General features: G+C 37.0%; 1 protein-coding gene across 2 annotated transcripts in view; it reads left to right on the plus strand.

Annotated features, from left to right (window-relative positions):
• The window catches only part of lama3 (laminin subunit alpha 3), a 73,949-nt gene that overhangs the window by 43,437 nt on the left and 14,352 nt on the right, over positions 1 to 16,160 (plus strand). For both annotated transcript variants that reach the window (XM_023335028.1, XM_023335029.1), the window contains exons 37-65: positions 115 to 276; positions 1,322 to 1,423; positions 1,525 to 1,608; positions 1,883 to 2,113; positions 6,508 to 6,606; positions 7,851 to 7,969; positions 8,064 to 8,144; positions 8,230 to 8,330; positions 8,415 to 8,468; positions 8,572 to 8,723; positions 8,903 to 9,013; positions 9,110 to 9,221; positions 9,327 to 9,491; positions 9,602 to 9,798; positions 9,992 to 10,108; positions 10,334 to 10,488; positions 10,657 to 10,798; positions 10,909 to 11,008; positions 11,090 to 11,206; positions 11,662 to 11,832; positions 11,975 to 12,126; positions 12,489 to 12,683; positions 12,759 to 12,907; positions 13,648 to 13,816; positions 13,916 to 14,043; positions 14,149 to 14,287; positions 14,385 to 14,480; positions 14,589 to 14,746; positions 14,847 to 14,964. In XM_023335028.1, the coding sequence (XP_023190796.1) occupies positions 115 to 276; positions 1,322 to 1,423; positions 1,525 to 1,608; positions 1,883 to 2,113; positions 6,508 to 6,606; positions 7,851 to 7,969; positions 8,064 to 8,144; positions 8,230 to 8,330; positions 8,415 to 8,468; positions 8,572 to 8,723; positions 8,903 to 9,013; positions 9,110 to 9,221; positions 9,327 to 9,491; positions 9,602 to 9,798; positions 9,992 to 10,108; positions 10,334 to 10,488; positions 10,657 to 10,798; positions 10,909 to 11,008; positions 11,090 to 11,206; positions 11,662 to 11,832; positions 11,975 to 12,126; positions 12,489 to 12,683; positions 12,759 to 12,907; positions 13,648 to 13,816; positions 13,916 to 14,043; positions 14,149 to 14,287; positions 14,385 to 14,480; positions 14,589 to 14,746; positions 14,847 to 14,964 (3,876 nt within the window). The remainder of the gene's footprint in view (positions 1 to 114; positions 277 to 1,321; positions 1,424 to 1,524; positions 1,609 to 1,882; positions 2,114 to 6,507; positions 6,607 to 7,850; positions 7,970 to 8,063; positions 8,145 to 8,229; positions 8,331 to 8,414; positions 8,469 to 8,571; positions 8,724 to 8,902; positions 9,014 to 9,109; positions 9,222 to 9,326; positions 9,492 to 9,601; positions 9,799 to 9,991; positions 10,109 to 10,333; positions 10,489 to 10,656; positions 10,799 to 10,908; positions 11,009 to 11,089; positions 11,207 to 11,661; positions 11,833 to 11,974; positions 12,127 to 12,488; positions 12,684 to 12,758; positions 12,908 to 13,647; positions 13,817 to 13,915; positions 14,044 to 14,148; positions 14,288 to 14,384; positions 14,481 to 14,588; positions 14,747 to 14,846; positions 14,965 to 16,160) is intronic.

Below are 16,160 nucleotides of genomic sequence, written 5' to 3' on the forward strand. Positions count from 1 at the left end.
TTCTTCCAAACACTGTTCTGTAAGATCAAAGTACAGAAAGCCATTATGAACATAGTATTTACTATAGTACATTATAACTCCTGTAGCTTTACTCCTAAAATTTCCTGTCGTTAGTTTGTTGAGATGCTTGGCTGGCGTTTGGAAAGCCCCGACAGGGAGGAGGTTCCTTCAGTGCTGAACGCTGTCAGTAACACAGCGGTGGCTGACATTCAGGAGCTTCCTGCTACAGTTCAAACTCTACACTGGGTGGCGCCACAGTCTTATTTGGGAGACAGGGTAAGTCGGCTCATCCTGAAACACTGTGCCCATGAAGAGCTGAATTTCACAATGTTGGTGCTGCACAGAAAAGGGAAAATGGATGGTATCATAGCACTAAAGATATGTCTTCTGTATATCGTCTCAGCTTATATCTAATTGGTACAATTCAACTTAACATGCACATTTTTCTTTATGGACCAGTCAAGCTAATTAACACCATCCCTGTTTTGTTATGTATACAGTCAGGGGGTGTATGAATATTACAAATGTTGCTTTATGTGCCTCTCATTCTAGAGATACCACTAAAAGTGCTATGATAACAATCTAGTGCTTGAAGTGTGAACTACAGGTGGAAGCGGATATTTTTAATGTAAATAATCTTAACTTTGAGCTAGGTTATGCAATAAAATTGTATTTAGGCTTTTTAATGTCTTCTACATATGACGAATCAGAATAGACAACATGTGGCCAAATTTGAAAGCTTATTTTCAATTTTGGGTATTAGTGAGACTAGGCAACTAAGGAATGGAAATGTGTAATACTAGTATTAAGAAACAATAATTCTGTGCATGCATTTTGATTACCCAACTCTGAATGAAAGAATTACTTAAGATTACATAAAAATAATGATGATAATGATAATATTTATAAAAGTACATATTTAATAACAAATAATGCAATATTTATTTGTTATAAAAGGGATGTATATGAAACACTATAGGATGAACACCTATGATTGTTCAATAAATATGTTGAAATTCAATTTCCAACATTGATTACAAATTGTTAAAATGAGCAAAGAAATTTTGTGAATCTATTTAACTTCATGCCTATATTTACACTAACTGTAGGTGCAATGTTCAAATAAATAACCCCTTATTAAATTAATATTTGATTGACACCAAAAACAGACTTAATATTTTTTGTACAATCAAATATAAATTCAGGCATTAAGGAGAAATTGTCCATTATTTCATACACATTGCATTTTCCTGAAATGTTAGTCTATTTTCTGAAATCTCATTCAAATAACAGATACTTACTCTTCCTTACCGATTCTTAGGTTTCGTCTTATGGCGGCTTCCTCACCTACCAGTCCAAATCATTTGGGATTCCAAGTGAGGGCATGACTCTCATTGACAGACAACCAGACGTTCTGCTGACTGTATGTCATGGTCCCAGTACTTCAGCCTGACTGACCTGTTTTTTTGCTTTCATTTATAAAAATCAGTCATATTTGCTTCTTTATTATTTCTCCTCCTTAAGGGTCAGACTCTGAGCCTGATCCATGTGGCGTCACAGGCTCCCCTTCCAGACAGGCTGCACCAGGGCAGAGTCCAACTTTTGGAGGTAAAATATATATTGTCTGATGCATGTAAGTATTTTAGAATGGATTTTAGTACAATCTGATGTTTAACCAATCTGGGATTATATAGATTGGTCCTAAAAATGGTCCAGAATGTTTTTTTAAATGTTGGACTATAAACTGGAAGTGGAACAAAAATCAAACAAAAATGATAAAGGATATCTTGCAGACACAGTAGGATATTTTCAATGTTTTTCTTGAACACGCTCTACTCCACAATGTTGTTTCGATTTGACCCGGTACTCTCATTGTTTGCAGGGAAACTGGCGCCATGCTGGCACCAACAGGCCTGTCTCCAGACAGGAGCTCATGATGGTCTTGGCAGGTCTGGTGGGCTTGAGGATCAGAGCCCTGTATTTTACTCAGACCCAGCGACTCAGTTTGGGGGAGGTGGGCCTGGAGGAGGCGACAGAGTCAGGAACTGGAGGTCCAGCAAACACTGTGGAAGTGTGCTCTTGTCCCACTGAGTACACCGGAGACTCCTGTGAGGTGAGAAGTTCTGGGCAGACACCCCATGATTTCAGATTAAAAGCATGCGAATTGCATAGAGCTATGCAATTTGCATCCTCACATGTCATTGCTTTCAGAATAGTTAAAAGAGTAGAATATTTTTTTTATTATTCATTTAAATAATTTATTTATGTATTGTATGCATAGTGTATATACTTCGTTAAAATGGTAGGTTTTGGTGATGTAAAATATTTTCCTCACATGTCTTTACAATTTTCTCAGATTGTGAGGACATGTCTTGACCACTGCCCATTTCGGGTGACCCCAGATTTTCTGCAAGATATATTTCTGAACTTAACCTAAACTAAAATTTTTGTCTCTTGAAGTTAGTCAATAATTTTTTTTGGACATATACATTGATAAAACTAAATTCCCTTCTTATCAAAACTGACTTGCATTTGGAACAATTTATTATTCATTCAACTTAGTAAAAACATCATTTCAGTTTTATTAAAATTAGCACTAGAGCAAATACTGTCACCGCCATATTTCAGTTTAGGTTTCATGTGCTTTCAGTGATGTGCAATATCAGACCTGCTTGTTTTCATTAGAAGAAAAAAAAGGTTAGTTTTAGACTACATTTTCGACAAGATTGTAAGTGCACAGAGAGTACTAACTGGAAATTATGACAGTTTCTTTATTTTGGCCTTCAACATCTTGGCAGCCCCCCTCACACGTTTCTGTCTTGTCTTTTCATCAGTTTCGAAGAAACAAGTTTTGCAATTTGCAAAATAGTCATCCACAGTTTTCTTTAATTATTGGTGACTGCTGTCACGTGATCATTATTTGTTTACTATATATAATTCTAAAACAAAATTTGGAGCCTTTTCCTGACTGATATATTTTAATGCTATCCTTTAAATCCTTTGTCATTTGTCTGAAGACAAGCTTTTTAGCTAAAGGATGAAAATGAGCAAATGTCTGGAATGTCTGACTTTCATCAGATTTTAAAATAACTGGTGGGTCTTTCTTTCTATTTATCTATTTCTTTTCACTTGAATTGTACAAGATGCATGTCATATGTGCAAAATACATGTATTTTTGGTTAAATAAAAAGACAAGTTTAAATCCAGAAATAATAATTTTCTTATCTATATTTTCCTATTATATTGTCTTATAACTCCAGAACAGCCAATTACAAACTAACTTGCTTTTACTTTTTTGCCTCTTATCCTGCATGTTTCAGTAACCTGTGTTTACAACCAGATTACTCACATTCTATATGTATTTTAAAACATACATTATAAAAATAATGTATGTAGACTTATAATTTTGAATTATTGTACATTTTTCCACATTGAATAAAGGTTTTATAGCATAGTTTATTCCTTAACAAATCCCATCTTTAGTCAAGAACAAAACAAATGTAAAAGATACCGCCGGGTGGGGCTGAAATGGCATCTTGTCTTATTAAGAAGTTGGATCTGGTCCTCATGGTTTTTGGAGTGTCCTAACATGTCTGTACAAAGTGTCACACCCTGTTGCTGGAGGAAAAACATATCAGCGGAGGAATTTGCTGGAAAATACCACATTTTGAAAACAGTGCAGCAACGTTGTGGAGCCCCAGACAACGTTATGTGGCACATTTATGCAGGCAAAATATTAGGGATCCTGGAGAGCCAAAATCACCAGAATAGGTGGCGCTTCCAGCAATTAGTTACCTGAGTATTCGTTTCATATAGTTACTTTGGAAGAAGGATTATTTTGTTTTTGTGAAATTAACTTTTTAATGAGCTCTTAGAAACTAGTTTGTATTCATAATATTTCCGCTGTTTTGCCCACAAAACCAAATCAAGAAAGAAATTCAAGCAACAAGTAATTAAAGAAGAGGAATTCCTGTAGATTTATTAGAGGCATTATTACAAGGGAACATGTTATGTTTTTTCTTGTAAGGCTGTTTCCATAAACCTACGTGTGTGCGTGTTTGATTGGGCATGTTTAAAGGAAGTTAATTATATGTGCCCAGAGGTGCTATGACACGGCGCCTTGCCTTGAAACGCAGGGTGTGTCTCTAGGCAACATAACGTTACTCATAAACCAGAGTGTGCTCACCTGAATGTTCCTCCAACACAAGCATTTGTCTGTAGCTACAGCTGACACACCCAAGTGTGTCTGCTGCGTGTGTGTGGGGAGTGATTCACAAGTGAGTGTCTGGATTGTGTCGTCTAAGGATGTCTGACATTGCCTTCAGTCACAAATTTTTGTACACTCTGGAATATACTCGAATATTTCGGAAAATTATATTTTATGTAAAAGCAGCAGTTCAGAAATATTCATAACAAAATACCATGCAAGTAAATGCAAAGTTTTCTACGTAGCAGAATTTTTATTGACCTTACAGACAACAGAAAAGAAGAAAAACATTATCCACAGGGACTGTTTATTACAATTTGGCAAATCCAAAATCCAAGTATGAAGTTTGAAAAATATGTTTATTTCACTGACTGATTCTTTCTCAGCTCAACAGCAGCAAGGTCAAAGCACTCCATCATCACCGATAGTGATGGCCAATAAATTAAACTTGTTTCTGTGTCTTAATTGTTGACAAAAACCTGAAGCTTTTATGTGAATTTTAAATCCTGCTTTTCTTTTAAGATAAAACAGAAATTGGTGGAATAACTTTTCTTCCAGTTATTGACTATGGTCAATAATGGTGATATGTTAGTCATGAACACCTATGGTCATGCTGGATAGCCTGTATCATGGCGCTTTGCTGTTTATTACAAATTATGGAGCCCTAACTCATCCCTGTTTCTTGTGTACTAAGGTCAAATGTTTATTTCTGCATGTCTGCCTGTCTTGGCCACTGGTATGTTTTGATTTATAAATCTATTCTTAAGTTGACAGCACCTTATCATTCGTCTTTGTTAACTTTAAACAACAGCCTCCGGTCTCAAGACTTTTTCAAATTAATGTTCCTCGTGTCAGAACAGAACAGGGGAACAAAGCTTTCAGCTTTCCTGTCCCAACCTCATGAAACAGTTTGCAATCAGAGCTTAAATGTAGAACACCAGTACCTCTGAATGTATTTAAGACCTTGATAGATGCCATTATGTTCGCATTGCAGAAGTGCAATTGTTTTACTTGAGTAATTTGTCTTATTGTAAGTTTATATTTATTGTGAGTATGTGTTATGACTGCTACCACTTCTTCACTTTTGCCCACTACATCACAATGGATATGTTTTTTTGTTGTTGTTTACTATGGAAATAATTAAATACTTTTATTGTGAACAAAACTAAAGTGGTAGATAAAGCATACTTTGACAACCATGAAGCTAAAGACATTGTCAAATTCTTTTAGCCATAACTATAGACCAACAGATTTCCTAACTTTTGTCAGTTTAATGTTTTTACTTTAAGACCTGTCCATGCATACCGGCAGTCTCCTTTTACTGTCTAAATTTGTTTTCTGGCCACCAAGATTATGTTATTGTGTATGCACATTTTTTAGAAGAACGTAAAAGAGAGAGAGAGCGCGAGTGAGCATGTAAACACTTGCATGGAAGTGCTTGAATTCACCAAGTAGACTCATGCTGATCTGCCCGGCTGACTCAGGTAAACGGGGTGTGTCCTCATTGTGCCTCAGTGTGTGCATGTTTAAGAGGCTGAGACCAGGGGGAGCAAGGACAAACTTCGCACAGGAAAAGCTCTGGGAATGTCGGATACGAGCATGGATAGGCACTGGTGTAGAGGGGTTCTGTTGCGGATCCTAATATGCTGGACTTTAATTGGTCTTTGCTCTGCCGGACACAGACCTTTTAGCAAACAAGAGCGGCCCCACCGCACTGGACATCATGACAGGTTGCCTCAAAGGACTGACAGCCAGGCAGCTCAGCAGATAAAATATCCATCCTTAAATTACCAAGAACAGGTCACTCAGTATCTGTCAGTTTCTGATGCTAGTTTTCAGATTCAGGTAAAAACCTATGCTGCATTTTGTTGTGAAAGAATGTTTTTTTGTTCACCTCAACTGGTGCTTACGCTGTCTTTCATCCTTAAAAGTGTTAGTGATTAAATGACTGTTATCTCTATAAGCAAAGGGCAAGTTTCTCTGTTAATATGTTACGAAGCAAAATTCAAGCTAAGTTTATTGCTATGCGCAGTGAGAAATCTCCCAATCTGTGTGTAATTTAACATTATATTCAATATCCAGGCAATTAATGAATGGCTTTACTATTGATAATTGCATTCACAAAATAACTTTAAGGTCAATGAATTGAACTGCGATGTTCCAATCCAATTTACTGCTAGTATATATTTCCTTTGCTGTGAAAGGAGTTCTACAGTGTTACACCTATTAAAAGAGTTAGAGAACAATGCTTTGAAGATGCGTAATAAAATCTTTATTTTGGTGTGTGTGTTCTCTTTCAGAAATGTTCTCCTGGATTCTACAGAAAGACCAGCCTTTGTCTGCCCTGTGAGTGCAGCGGTTTGGCTGACGAGTGTGAAGATGAAACAGGGAGGTGTCTGGTAAGAAATTGCACATCAAGAAAGTGGCTTTTGATCTGAATTGGCCAACTGTTACTTAACCGTGGCATAATTTAATACTGCAGCATAATTTGCTAAGGTATTAACAGGATTAGCACTTAATCTTTTTTTCTTAGAGTTTAGATAATGTCATTTCACTCAGTAAACGGACTTTAACAACATTCCAAAGAAAAAATTGTAATAAAAAAAACATCTGTTGTGTCATGAATCAATTTTCAGTTGATCTGACCCAAAATCAATATTTCCAGATCAGTGAATGCACATAACTTAAGCTTGACCAAGTCAGACTAAGAAAGACACTTTTAGTACAGAAGTTGTTACTGCGGGAAGAATATTGTTTAAACCATTCTAGTGGAATCAATTTGTTGTACTGAAACAACAAATTAGAATGGTTTAAACAATGTTAGATCAGGTAACGAGAGAACGAATCCGAAGCCACAGCTGAAGGACTAAACATATTACAAGGAATTTAAAAAGTAGTTCTGTTTTGAACTTCCAGCTTCCACCTGCCATGAAACACATTGGATTTTGAAATGCTGGCAGCCTTTTTGAAATGTCAAAGTTAATGCTCCAGGAAACACAAAGACTGTATTTTCCAGTTGATAATCATGCTAATCCTTAATCCTTAATATAAAATGCAAAAGTTAGTTTGTCTCTGTTTTAAAACAACTTTAAAACCCTGTTTTATTGCTGCTTATGGAAGTAATTAATGGCACATAGAAGGAGGACTGCAAGGAAGTATTTAAAACGAGAGAAATAAAAATATGTAGCAGCTAAAATCTTAAGCTGGACAGGTCAAAACTTTTCGGAATGTTTTTGGAAATTGATTGATCACTTGAACTTAGTCACAGAGACAGGACCTCTCAACTTCAGTGCACACAACTATATCTATTTGTTACCACTGGAATGTTTTTTTAATCCTCATTAAAAGTCCTCTTTTAAATTTCTCCCAACAACTTTCCTCTCCTTCATTCTTTTCTTTAGAGATACAATAGAGTTTTTTGCTCTTTGGAGTTCCAGTTGGGAAATTGTTGTGCAAGACAATTTCATATTATGTTATGTTTCATAACTTATGTTATGAAACATAACATAAATTGTTATGTTTCACAGGCACACTCAAGACTGTGCCCGTGCATGCCGTGCTTACACTGAGCCTCATATTTACAGCTCAACATCAAACAGACACAGCTGATTAACGACTAATGAATGCATTCTGACATTTTCAGAACTGCAAGGACAACACTGCTGGGGACCGATGTCAGCTCTGCAAAGAAGGTTATTTTGGCAACGCAGCGCGGAGGACGTGCAGACTGTGTCCGTGCCCATTTAGTGTATCCTCAAACAGGTGGGTGAAAAAATAAATAAAACTTTACTACTTTGCTGTTTTCTAATGCAACTATTTCGGTAACAACAGTGTAATCCCTCTGCTTCACGGTCAGTTTTGCAGTAAGTTGCGGAGATGTGTTGGGAGAAATCCAGTGTTCTTGCAAACCGGGCTACACCGGAATCAGGTGTGAGAGGTGAGTAAGTCAGAACGTGCAGACAGGAATGCTGCTGGCTTTTTTCCAATTTGCTTCCTATTCATTAATGCCTTCTCTTATGCAGTTGTGCTCCTGGTTATTATGGCGACCCGCTGAGACCAGGAGGAAATTGCCGGCCATGTAATTGCAACGGAAATGGAAACAGCTGTGATCCTAGGACTGGAGGTTAGATCCTGCATTCTTTCTCTTTAAAATATGTTATAATTAAAAATCAGTTTGCAATTCAAATCCATTGTGCTCTTCTTTCAGTCTGCAAGAACTATCTGGAGCCAGGAGACACAAACACAGATGAGCACTGTCATGGTGAATATATAAAAGAAAAGTAATCTCAGAGTTCTGATGGAATCTCAGGCCATTCATAATACCTGAAGTGTAATATTCTTCTGTTGTCTGTTTTTCCTTTCAGAATGTGATAATTGTGCTCAGACGCTACTAAGTGACTTGGAAAAACTCGACATTGAGCTGGCAAGGATAAAGGCTCAACTAGATAATGCTTCCATCAGTGGCGCCTTAAAGGAAAGGCTGAACAAGCTTGAAAAGGCTGTGTCTGATACTAAGGTAAGGCTCATGTCTTCATCTGTTTTTGCAAGATAGCTGAAGTCCTTTTCAACTTCTTACAGGTTTTTTTCCAGTAGTGCCCTGTATTTAGCGCCACCCATTTGCATTACGTCTTCTTGCTCACAGAGCAGCACGTCCCACTTTGACATTAGATGTGACATTGTGTGTTGATCTTGCAGACTCTGGTCAACAAATTCAGCTCTGCCATTGACATGCAAAAGTCCAAAGTGGACCAGCTTGAGGAAGACGCCGACAGCCTTGCAGATGACATTAAATCCATGAAAGACAAGGTTTCAAAAACATGTCTGATGTTTTATGATTGCTTCAACGTGTAATTTAAGGAGCCGGTCTGTAAATGTGTGATTTTGTAACTTGATTTTACTTAGGCTGATAAGAGTGCTGGACACGCTGACAAAGCCATGGGCAATGCTGAAAAAACCTACAAAAGGGCAAAAGACCTCGAAGACGAGATCCAAAAACTGCTTGCGAAAATTAAAGGTATAAGGAAGCAAAAGACTCATTTTCTCCTGATGTTGTGTTTCACTTCTCTTTTATTTCCTCGTGTTATGGCCTCCTACTCACATTATGGGTGCTATTTTGAAGACTTACTCTTTCAGCTGAAGAATGATGGTCGAGGTGATTCGTTGCCTGCTGATAGTTTGACTAAAATGCTGGAGAAGGCTCAGTCCATGGTGACAGAGATGAAGAACAGAAACTTCACCTCTCAGAAGACTGCTGCTGAGACAGAGAGAGCTGAGGCGATTAAATGTAAGTTACCCCATACAGAATATCCTAATGTGCATAATCAGAGCAGTTGTGATTTGTAATATAAGTCATACGTTGCCACTGACAAACGACACTCTATCGTCAACTTCTAGTGCTCGACTACATCAAGAATAATTTTAGTAAGCAGAGTGTCCAGAATGAGGCTGCAGCAGAGAAGATCCGCAGCCACCTGAAGGATTACAATGCCAAGCTGAAGGACTTAGAGGAAGCTTTGGAAGAAGCAAGAAACCTGGTGAAAAAAGCCAATACCCAAAATGGTCTGAATGCACAGACACTGAAAAACTTGGAGGTAATCAAGCAGCAATTCATACATGCTTGTTCGTTAATAGCAATAATGAACAATCATCATCAACATTCATTTAATTGTCATTTGCAATGGTATTTTGCAGACAAAATGCTAGATACTTCAGAGGGTAGCTGAAATTGTACAGTGAACCCCGCTGTCAGCACACCAACTCAGTTGATTTATGTTTTCCCTGCAGAAACGTATTGATGACTTAAAAGGGGAGCGGAAAACTGTTAAGAACCAGATAGCTGTGGCTGAGGGTGAACTGAAGAAGACAGAGGATTTGGTGAAAATGCTCTCAGACAGTAAGACGGTAAATTTCACAAATGTTCAACGTATCTTCCTGAGTCATATTGGACATTTCTTTCTTTTTTTGCCCTTAAATGTTTCAGATCATCAAACACATTTTAATACCAGAGAAATGTATGACGAGAAAATTTATTGTTTTATCCAAATCAACTTGAACCAAAGTCGGTGACAATTCCTTGTTTCTTGTAATCCAATGTATGTCACGCTCTGCCTTCTTTTTGTTCTGCAGGACTATGAGGTGCTAGCTGCACAGCTGGATGGTGCCAAGACTGATTTGACCAAGAAGGTGAATGAGATCACCAAGGCAGCAGCAAAGAAGGACCTTGTGGAGGCTGCAGAGGAGCATGCAAAGAAGCTATCCAAGCTAGCAAAACAAATCGAGGAGTAAGTTTATTACTGTTTGTATATTAAATGCATATTGATGAAATGAATCAGAGCTATAGTGTCTTCTGTCTTTTCCATAGTTGATTTTAAAGTTAAACCAGTACAATTCAGTCATAATATTTGAAAATATTTTTGTAAAAATCTCTAACAACCATCTTATCTCAATAGTGCTATGAAGAATGCAAGTGGACTTCCCAAGGTGCGTGATGCAAAGGATGCTATTGAGGCCTATAAGAACATTACAGATGCCATTAAAGCTGCAGAGGCAGCAGCTGTGGAGGCCAAAGACGCTGCAGATAATGCCCTTAATGTAAGCTTTTAAATTCAGTACATGAACAGAACATGCAAACTTGACATAGCAACGATGAAATGTGGAACAAAGAAGCTTACATTTTGGAAATTGTTTTTTTTTTTTTTTAGATTGTAAACAAAGAGAAACTCACAGATAAAGCCAAAGAACTAAAGGACAAGAGCAGTGTCCTGTTGAACAAGGCCAAGACGTCAGAAAAATACCTCCAGGGTATTTGGACTCCCTTTCCACACATGATTTTTGAAATAAACTAAAAGCTTATTTGCTTTTCTTTTTTTATTATTGTTGCAGACACTGCAAGTAACCTCAATGACTTGAAGAATCGTCTGGCCAAAGCAAAAGAAAAGAAAAATGCTCTTAAGGACCGCCTCTCTGATGTTCAGAGTCAATTAGATGACACCAACAGAGGTGGAGTAGAAAAAAAAATCCAAGCAATTATTTAGAATCAGTGAAAAAACATGTTATTGGGATTATAACAATGCATCCAGATCACAAGACGATTCATTCACAATACTGAGTTTATGAAGACTAGGAAAGATTTCAGTAATAATTTAAAAATAACTAAGAATTTCTATTGTTTTTGTTTGTTTTTACTAATAGAGTAAACATTAAAGATAAAACTGTGTATTATGTGTAGATTTACTAATTTCAAGTGAAAGGCTTGCTTAAAGCGTTCATCTGCATTTCCACTACTCATAATAGTAGCATAAACTTACTTCACCAGACAAAGTCATATGTTGACAGGAGCTGCAGATAACTTCCTGAGACAGACCTTGTTATGCCTCAAAGTTTTATACTACTTCTCTCCGAGAAAGACATTTGTTTCTGCTGTAATGGCTAGGCATTGTTTTTTTTCCAATCAGATGCCATTGGGGATATGATTGAGGAAGCCAAGAGGAAAGCAACTTCAGCCAATAACACAGCTGCCAACACTATGGACAAACTCAATAAAATTAGGAAGGAGATCGATAAGATCAGTGTGTCTCCTGTTAATGCCAATCTAAGCAATGACCTTAATGAAGTGGACCAGTCTGGTGAGTTTTCTGATTCTTTTCATGAACTGCTTCTCCTTTGCCTTGATAGTGGTCATACTAAATATATTTCTGTGTGAATAAAAATGCAAGAGAACACTATTTTACACATTTAATTTTTCTGTCTCTCAACTTTTAAACACAGTAAAGGATTTGCTGAAAACAATTCCATCACTGAACGATAAGATCTCTGAGGTTGAAAACCTGACCTCCGGGTTCTCAGGCCTCGGCAATATATCTGAAAACATAATGAAGATCAAAGAACTTATTGAACAGGCCAGAGATGCAGCCAACAAGGTGCGTGCAATCAATCCCTCTAAATGCACCCTTGCATGCAAATACAGTTCCATAAAAGATGTTTCGTTTTGTCATGGAGGGAATTATTTTCTTACTTGCATAGGGTCAGGTTGGTTTGTATAGCTTATTTCTTTTAACACATGAATTGATCATTTTAAAACAAATTTTTTTATTAACCAAAGTTATCCTTCTACAATATCAAAATTCATCTGAATCATTATGTGTGAAATTTAAGGGGGCGGGGGGGAAAGAAACTTGTATGGGGCCAAATACTTTCTCACAGAGTAGCATAATCTATTTCTTTAACGAATCAAGGTGAGGTCTACATGTCTACATAACAGTTTGTCTTGTCTCCTCTTCAGATTGCGATCCCCATGAATTTTGCTGGGGAGGGTCACGTCGAGCTGCGCCCGCCAAAGAATCTAGATGACCTGAAGGCCTATACAACCCTGTCTTTGTTGCTGCAGAGACCCAAGGCGAGAGGAGACGGAAACCGCAGGCGCAGACAGGCTGGAGACAGCACAGACATGTTTGTGTTGTACCTTGGCAACAGAGACGTGAGTGAATCAATATTTGTGGTGATTTTTAGATTGTCATTTTGCTCACGGGACTAACAAAACTATGTTCTGCAGTCCTCAAAGAATTACATAGGTATGGTGTTGAGGAAAAATCGCTTGTACGGCCTGTACAAACTGAATGGACAGGAGTACGAGCTGGAGTCTGATTTAATTTCCACCTCCGACCCTCAGCCGGCCACATTTGATAAGGTGGATCTGCACAGGTGAACTACCTTACTTCAGCTCAGCTCTTACAGTGTCCCTTCAACATTTAGTTTTATTTTGCCACAAATTTAATTGTATTTTATTAGAAATATATGTGATAGACAAACACAAAGTTCATAGAAGTGCAAGGGAATTTATCAATGTTTTCCAAAAATCTTTATAAATTTAAACTTGAAAATCCAATGTTCATTTGTCTTCTGATAACCCAAATGGAAATTCAATGCAGCCAATTCCCTTCAGAAGTCACTGATTAGGTAAATACAGCCAATTTGTTTATAATTTCATCTTAGTATAAATCCAGGTGTTTCATGAAGACCTCAACGGGTTTGAAATCATTATTAAATAAGCAGCATCATGAACATTATGTACACACTATATAGGTCAGAGATAAAGCTAGGAGGAAGTTCAAATCAGTGTTAGGTAATATGGCAAGTTTTAAATCTTGTGGAGCACTGTGCAATGCCGACACTAAAAAGAGTAGGTCCAGAGATGTTTATGTGTAGAGTGCAGAGAGACTTTATGTTGGTCTTCTACATACATTTCCAATTACATATGTTAACATTTATAGCAGTAATATGAAGAAAGCACTTCTAAAGATTTTACGGTTCTCCAAACATATTAAGTCAACTCTATGGCGATATGTAGATATCACCGTAGTGTCATCTTTCTTTTTTTGTAGAAAGATGAGTAGATGTAATAATCACAAATTCAAATTTTTTTTTTCTTTATTATGACTTAGAATTTACCAAGATGTGGAGCTAAAGCTGACCAAAGACATAACCACTGGGCCACTTGATAAGCCGTTTAGCCATCGTCAGACCAATGAAGGAGCGGAGAACAAGAACCTCCTGAAGTTCAGTCCTGATGACGTTGTCTTCTACGTTGGAGGCTACCCGTCCAACTTCACCGTGAGGAGCTGTAGCACATGTACTAACGTTCAATTGACAGACGGTTTTGTGTCCAGAATAGTCATCAGAAATTCTTTCTTGTGCTCCGTTTCACTTCAGCCTCCTCCCTCTATGAAGTTGCCAAAATACACCGGTTGCATCGAGTTCTCCACCTTTAACAGGAAGTTCATGAGTCTCTACAATTTCCAAAACGTAGAAAGGATCAATGTCCAGACTCCCTGCAAAAGGTACTGAGACTACAAACTTGAAGTATCATTTTGATGTCAGTGAGTCTGTGTTATTTTAAGAATCTGATTACATGGTTTTTCTGTCTGCTGCTTGGTTCCTTCTAGAACTGTAAGTCAAGTAGACTCAGACTTTTATGAAGGCACCGGATATGGCAGAGTGGTCATGAACCAACTGCCGCGATCTATTGACATAAGTTTCAAGTCTAGCATGGAAAATGCTTTACTCTTCTTCACAGGAGATGAGGTAAAGGACCTTTATGATTAGCATTTAATTACATTTCTAATTAAATTACAGTGTATAATTATGTTAACCACAACTTCTTTTTTCTCCTCTGCGACAGAATAATTACTTCATGGTGACTGTGGAGAATGGTTACATTGTTTTGCATAGTAACGTGATCTCAAACCCATATAAAGGATCAGAAAAATTGTTCCCAGTAAGGAAGATTTTCTTCTTTTTGTGTTTCTTCTGGATGGTCTTCCTTTGAGTTTTATGCCCTTCAAAATTAACAATTTATTTGTATTTTTTCCACTTTTCTTTCTAGACTCAAGACAATTTTTTGACCATTAAGCTATCTTTTAGGTCTGACAGAATGAATATTATCGCCATCGGCAGGCCAATTATTCCCTCATTCACTGAGTACGATTTCAACAACTTTAAAGATTTCTATATTGGCGGTGTAACGCAAGAGCTCAGAAAAAGGTACATCCTTATCAGCATTTTTTTATTTGTGTATTTCCATCCTGTTTAAATGAGACCTGTATATAGCCTGTTGTTTTTTGTTTGTTTTTCTTAATTTAAGGTGGGGCATCACCGCTCTACCATACAAGGGATGTTTGAAAGATTTCATTGTAAACAACAATATTAAACCGATTGATGAACCAGTGGGAATCAGCAAAGGCTGCTTGCAGGATTCACTGGTATGACTTTCATCTTATTTACACAGACCAACTGAAATATTGTTATTACTGTGAGGAAGAATACAGATCCATTCAGTAAATTAGAATATTATTGAAAAGTTTATTGATGTCAGTAACTCTGCCTCTAATTAAAGCACATTACAAACTAGTAGATCAATTACACACAGCCTGATGTTTTAGAGCTTTTATTTCTATTAATGATGATTATTTCTTGCATACAGCTAATGAAATCATGACTTTTAAGATTAGAATATTACATCAGATCAGTAAAAACGATATACCTTCTTAAGGTTGGTATTTTTTAAAGGTACTCTTAATCTGACAAATAAGTCTCATCAGATTGCCTATGAGACTACATTTAGTTTTCTTCTGTAATACTTCACAAGGTAAGAACGTACCGAGTTGTGGTCTAGTGTAGAAGCATATAAAGCTCTCTAGGTTAATTGTGAAAATTTTCTGCTATGCAGGTAAAAATGAAATGTTTCATTTTTATTTTCTGAAGTGACAATGAACGGTCATTCATTTGTAGAAAAGGAATCTGGATCATAAAAGGGCCTCACGTTTGCCTTACTAAAAGCATGACATGTAAAGTTTTTGGAATTGATTATTTTATATTTTCCTGGTCAAAAACGAAGCTTAGTCCATAAAAAAATTTTTATGATTGCGTGTGTCCCAAGTTTTGTTTTAAGAAAAAATAACTGGATGATCATGTCCCTATTTTATTGTACAATAAAAATTAAGGCAATAGTCAAGGTTAATGAAAATAAAAAAAAACCCTTTGTTGTCTGAAACCTTCCATTTTACAAAACTTATTTGTCAGTGTAACTCTTGTTCAAACAAATTATTAAAAAGTGTCCAGCGACCACCAAAAGTGCACAGACCACCAGAATATTTTCAAATCTTCATTCTGCCATTCTATCTGGAAAAGTTCCAATGGTCCGTAAGAAGAAATGAAAAAAATTAGGTGGTCTCTGCCAGATACATTACCATTAGCTCTTGTAGCAAGATAAAGATATAAAACAAATAGCCAAATCTTCACAGACTCGACTCAAAATTAGTCTTCCTTTATGGCCATCTCACATCCAATCTTTGTTTGAGAAGAGATCCGTCTGGAATGTTGATTAAAAACTTTGTCTCATTTTACTACAGCCCCAACAGTGTTTAGTGACTCCTTTTTGTGAGGGTGGACAGGAATA

Source organism: Xiphophorus maculatus, chromosome 6 (genome assembly GCF_002775205.1).
Source record: "Xiphophorus maculatus strain JP 163 A chromosome 6, X_maculatus-5.0-male, whole genome shotgun sequence".
Taxonomy (NCBI): Eukaryota; Metazoa; Chordata; class Actinopteri; order Cyprinodontiformes; family Poeciliidae; genus Xiphophorus; species Xiphophorus maculatus.